The sequence below is a fragment of the Miscanthus floridulus genome, chromosome 8 (genome assembly GCF_019320115.1).
Source record: "Miscanthus floridulus cultivar M001 chromosome 8, ASM1932011v1, whole genome shotgun sequence".
Taxonomy (NCBI): domain Eukaryota; kingdom Viridiplantae; phylum Streptophyta; class Magnoliopsida; order Poales; family Poaceae; genus Miscanthus; species Miscanthus floridulus.
Window position 1 is genome coordinate 38,250,953 of NC_089587.1, and position 6,000 is coordinate 38,256,952.

A 6,000-nucleotide genomic window follows, 5' to 3' on the forward strand; every position below is an offset into this window, starting at 1 on the left:
TAATATTAGCTATGAGATAAGTAGCTAACTATTAGCGGCTAATGGATTCAAACATGGTCTTAGCTCGCTGGAATTTTTACGTATAAAACCTATTTATGTCCAATGCAGCTAAATGTTAGCGGCTACCTAGAAAAAGCTAACTAATAACTTTTTACTAGCTAAATAATCCATTTTGAGCTTTTAATTTGGGCTGTTCAGATCTGCTAGAACTAATTTTGGCAGCTAATAGCTCCTTAGATCTAAATAGTCCCACAATCATTCTCTCTCTCTCTCTCTCTCATCAGTTGTTAGCAAAAGTTCTGAATAGTGCGATGGAGTGCATACAATACAATACAACACTGTACTGCAGTACACACAGTATAGCAACAAATAAATCTCTACAGATTACTAGTAAGCGGTGTCCATGAAAGATGCAGAAAAGGAATGGACAGCAGGGAGTTGTGGTGACCGAATTTCCTTTCCGGTTTGATGGTTCAAGACTTCAAGGATTCCTCAGAAAACAAAGTGATGGCTGTTGTACAGGCCTCCATATACAAAGAAGCTGGCCTGCGTCGGTTCGGCTGGCCAGAAAAACGGCTGAGGGTGCTGCTGCTGCTGATTTGTTGCGAGAGAAAAAACACTGTTATTTTGCTGAAACGGTACGGCTGCAAGCGAACAGGGCCTGATTAATGAAAGTGCGACGTACCGAACAAAGCACAGCGCATGTGGGCACAATATATGGGGATCAGATTCAGCCATGGCCACTCCTGGAGTCCTGGTACGCTTGATTGGGCCATGCCACACAACCTTTGCATTTTCTGCAGCCATCACAATGCGCTTTCGACTTTCGAGGGCAAAAGCATGCAAAAGGGAGCGAAAGCGGCACTATGTAGTAGGAGTACAAGCTTCTTCATAGGTTCCGTTTCCATACAGCAGTTAATACTGCGACATCTTTTCTCCGTCTTCTTGCAATGCCAATCTCCGTCTTCCTGCAGCTGACAAGGATGAACAGTAAGGGGAAAACCCATTGGCCAGAGATTGAAGATACAAATGACGACAAACACTCGAGTGACAAGTACTAGAGTAGTAGACGTAAATCAGGACAGCTACTTCCCATTACCCGCTCCTCCGATTTGGGTTTATACATTAAATGGATTATTTATATATATGATGAATCTAGACATTTAATATATGTATGTACCATATTTGAAATCTGAATATTTAACATTCGCAAAAAGAAATCTGAATATTTAAAGTTAGATTTCTAATATGTATGTAATGTGTGTATCAATACCCGACACGTCTAACACTATCTGTATCTGATTCTGAATCTAGAAAAAAAAACACAGCTATCTGTTTAGATTCCAAAAATTTTTACGCAGTACCCATCACATCGAATCTTGTGGCACATGCATGGAGTACTAAATGTAGACGAAAAAAAACTAATTACACAGTTGGGTGAGAAACCGCGAGACGAAACTTTCGAACCTAATTAGTCCATAATTAGACACTAATTGCCAAATACAAACGAAAGTGCTACAGTAGCCAAAACCCAAAAAAATTGGATCTAAACGCGCCCTTAATATCTGTTCCGGTTTCTTTGTTACAAGGAACTCGTGTGATATGTATATATGCGGTAATGCAGTGGTGACAGTGGAAGGCGGTAAAAAAGAAGTACCTTGTACATGTAAACGCTAGGTACAAATGAGGTCCTTCACATGAGCAGTGTGAGTAGCCAGAAAGGCAGGAACCTTATACTCCATATAATCAGTTCAAGATCTCATGATCATGAGTGAGACGATAAGAAAGCGTAACAATTAGCTACCAGGGCTGGGATCTAGAGTCCTCTTCCGCCAGGCCCATAGACAAGTACACGTTGTGGAGTATTGGACCTTGCTGAGCCGGGCCGCGTTCGGCTGGGCTGGCCGGCGCTCCCAAAAATCACTGTTCACATGAACAGTGATTTCAAATTTCTATCACAACAATAACAACATTTTGACTTATTTTTCAGTGCTGCCGAACAGCCTTAGATCGCTAGACAAGGAGCCAATGTAACTGATGCACTTATTGTGCAGCTCTGGGCGCTCTTGCAAGAAAGAAAAAAAGGCGCATTATGCATGTGCAACCAGACGGCCGGACGGCGTCCAAAAAAAACACAAAAACGTAGAGTTCTGTTTTGCGTCTTCAGTGCTGAAGCCGATCGCGAATCTCATTGAGCGGAAAAGGGGAAAGTCGTCGGCATGGCAGGTGCAGATGTAGCACTGAAGCAGGAGTGCAGGACGAGAAGTGCTTGTACACATTCAGGTAAGCACCGCATGCAAATGCCTTCGCATTTGTCCAGATTTATATCCACAATAGTTTTTTAGACGAAAACAGAGCATGCAAGATGCAACAATATTGCATTCTTTTTTGGACGAAAAGAGTAGTATGCAACAACCCTCTGTTGCTTCTGAAATAAAAAATAAGGTTCCTCTGTTGCGTCGCCGAAGGTACCAGTATTCCGGGGCTTATCTGATGCTGTTTCATCTTCGGCTGAATAAAACCAGCAGACGCTGTCGGCCTGATCTGATGCTGCTTCATCTTGGCCGCCGCCGCCGCAGCAGCAGAGCAATAGGAACACTCCCCTTCATCCCAAATTCACCTGGCTGGCGCAGAAAAGGTGTCTCTTCAAAGCCATGCCTGCGAGTACTATTTTGCATGGACCAATGCACGGATTGACGGGTACCAGCACAAGAATAGCATTCCAGTGCGAGCCAAACTGTCAATGCAGAACTAATATAAATAAATAAAAAAAATCAAGAGAGCCTGATCTGCTTTATGATTCATGCCCACAAATGCCGCTAATGCTCAACACATTTTACTTCGTCAGAAAGGGCTAATACAATACACGACACATTTTATGTTTGGACCATAAAACATCATATGCCATTTTTGACAAAAGCCAAATCTCTGTCAGGTGTAGAAACACTGCAGCTGTGCACTTGCTGTCCCCATGGTATGTTCAATAGGCGACCAGTTTTTGTTTAGAATTGAGAAACACAAGAATTCAACAATACTAATCTCTACGGAATTTCACAGGAAACATGATTCCTCCAGATATAGAGAAGTTTTGCATTTCAAGTACAACCTTAGTTCCATGAGATTGGACTGACTTCTTAAGTAAGAAGCTTAAGTATGACTGCTAGGTTTTCATATTGTTGTGCGGAAACTGTTTGGCGCCATGTCATCTTCTCTCGCCAAAAGGTCTTCGTCTGTTGACAATATCATCTTTCCCCCAAAGCACTTCTCCAGTTTCCCTTTCTCATGCCTTTCAAAGTTTATTAGCCCTTTTTCTAATGTATTCGACATGCCATGGCCTGGAATTCATGGCAACGTCAGCTATCTATATTTGGGTTAAACCAGTAAAGCTCAAACTTGTAACGAGTTGGTACCACAGAGAATGCTTCCTTAACTCCATGAATGTTCACCCACAATTATAACAGCAGCACAGTAACTAGTTACACTACAATTGTTTGCTCAAATCACTAAGGGCTTGTTTGGCACGGCTCCTCCCGAGGGGCTCCTCCGGAGGAGCCGGAGCCGTTTTGGAGGAGCCACAAATTGTGGCTCCTCCAAAACGGCTCCGGCTCCTCTGTTTTTTACTGAAAAACGGCTCCTCCAAGAAAACGTTTGGCAGGGCTCCTCTGGAGGAGCCGGAGCCGGAGCCGGAGAGGAGCCCTGCCAAACAAGCCCTAAATAATAATGAGTTGCGTGTGGCTGCTCCAGTGGCAAAATAAATGATATATTTTTAATGTGCCTACATATATTATGCTACACCATGGCACCAAGATTATTTTCTGGGAGAACAGATGGCTCATCAGGTAAACCCCTGATGTCATAGCACCATAGATCTACTGCTTAGTGGACCGAAAAAGAAGACGATCTATAAAGCAGTACTCCCTCTGTTCCAAATTATAAGACGTTTTAACTTTGGCATGGAGGGAGCACATGATACCACTGGGCACAAAACCGAGATCGACATAGTAGACAGGTAAGGTAACTTCATTCATCTATGGACCCCATTACAGAATGTCCAACTATATCAAAACACACCGGACCTCAATTCATGCGAACAGTTGTCAATGGTCAACAAACCTCTAAGGTATCCAAATCACTCGAACTAATAATAGTTCCAAGGAAAAATTGATGTGGATGACCGACAGTGAAGAGAAATGCAATCTTCTTGCTCTGCTGTTGTTTTGTAACAAAATCTTAACAGGTGGCGTCCTTCAAAAGAGGAGCATTCCACCAGCTTTTACAAGATTAGCTAGAAACCCTCTTGTTATTGGTAGGTTCTCTGCATTTGTAAATTGGAACTGATTATTATGTTATTGGACTAAAAGGGCAAGTTATCGTGGCCTATGGTTCCCATCAGGTGTTAAGAGCTTGTGAACCATTTCCTTCTTACTATTATAAGAGAGGCCAGAGCTCGGAGCTCCTGCCAGGTTTACTTCCACTTCCACACACACACACAAAATGAGAAAGGCAGTAAGAAGCTATGTCAATTTGGCAACAATTTTTGACATTATTCCAACTTTTTCAACTCATTTGAGGTGGAGATAGTAACTGAACATGTAGGAGTATGTATTCGTATCACCACCGCCCAATGCAAAGCTGAAAACAAACAGTACAAATCACCTGGTCTATTGCATCTGCGTGCTACATGGCTCTTGGATCGGTCCCAAATGGCCAGATGTAGACCATCTCGTCCCATCCGGTGCTGGCGAGTAAGCCGTCGACGAGGACGCTCATGTCGATGCCCGCGACGAACTCGGTGTGATGGTTGTACCTGGCGAGCAGAGCATCCTCTTTGCGGTAGTCCCACATGCAGACGGTCATATCGTAGGAGCAGGACATGAGCATGCCCTGGCAGTGCGGCGAGAAACGGACCCGCTTGACGGCGTAGCCGTGTCCGGCGAGCTGCGCGACGGGCGCCCGCGGCGCGCGCACGTCCCAGACGCGGATGGACTTGTCGACGGAGGCGGTGGCGAGGATGGAGGGGTCGTACTTGTCCCAGTCGAGCGAGAGCACCTCGTGGTCGTGCGCGGGCAGGATGAGCGTGGGCGCGGGGTCCCGGACGTCCCAGACGCGCGCGGTCCTGTCCCCGGAGGCGGAGGCGAAGACGTCAGGGTGGCGCGCGGACCAGGCGGCGGCGTAGACGCAGTACTCGTGGCCCCGGAAGGTGCGGACGGAGGCCGGGCGGTCGGGGGACCAGAGCTTGAGCGTGTCGTCCCAGGAGGCGGAGATGAAAGCGTCCCGGCGGACGGGGTTCCAGTCGAGGCCGTGCACCTCCCGCGCGTGCTCGCGGAGGAGGCGCACGGGGTTCTGCGCCGGCGGGAGCGCGGCGTCGAAGAGGCGCACGGAGCCGTCCCCGGAGGCGGCGGCGCAGAGGGAGTCGTGGGACTCGGACCACGCGCAGTCGAAGAGCGCGTCGGAGGTCGGGAAGGAAAAGACCGGCGCCGGGGCGGCCCCGGGCCCCGCGGCGGCGAGGTCGAGGACGATGAGGTGGCCGTTGCCCACGAGGCCGAAGTGCTGCGACGTAGCGGCGAGGAGGCGGTTCTCGTGGAACGGGCTGAAGCGCACGGCGAAGCCCGGCGCCGGGGCCTTGAACGCCGGCATGGCGGCGGTGGGTGGATCGGCCGGCGGATCGGGAAGGGGACTCGGGTAAGACTTGGACTTCAATTTTATTTTTCCTTTTTAATTTCTTGTTTGATCGATGATAATGGGCTGTGCGCCTGTGCCGTCCTGGTCCTGCCAGGCCGCCGGCTGGCATAGCGCGCAGAAATCCGGATCTAAGTGGCGTCATCAACAATGAAACCTTCCTGTTATAAATTGTACTACCGCAATGCGCTGCTGGCCGGCTGCATTTTACTCACTCTGTAAAAAAAAAAAAAAAACCAACCCAACTTTTTTTTTTGGGGAAAAATCAAATCAACTCAACTTTTAGGATGGAGAGAGTACTCATGTTAAACACATGTTTGG

At 47.4% G+C, this 6,000-nt stretch overlaps 1 protein-coding gene across 2 annotated transcripts; it reads right to left on the reverse strand.

Moving 5' to 3' along the window:
- Positions 1-2,316: 2,316 nt before the first annotated feature.
- LOC136471674 (peroxisome biogenesis protein 7-like) lies at positions 2,317-5,767 on the reverse strand. Of its 2 annotated transcripts, none has more exons than XM_066469418.1 (2): positions 4,657-5,767; positions 2,317-2,737 (listed from the first exon to the last, which is right to left on the reverse strand). In XM_066469418.1, exon 1 carries the CDS (start codon positions 5,635-5,637, stop codon positions 4,678-4,680), a length of 960 nt encoding a protein of 319 aa, XP_066325515.1. In that variant the 5' UTR covers positions 5,638-5,767; the 3' UTR covers positions 2,317-2,737; positions 4,657-4,677. The 2 variants fall into 2 exon arrangements, with proteins under 2 accessions (XP_066325515.1, XP_066325514.1); XM_066469417.1 differs by lacking the exon at positions 2,317-2,737 and adding an exon at positions 2,880-3,335.
- Positions 5,768-6,000: the final 233 nt, after the last annotated feature.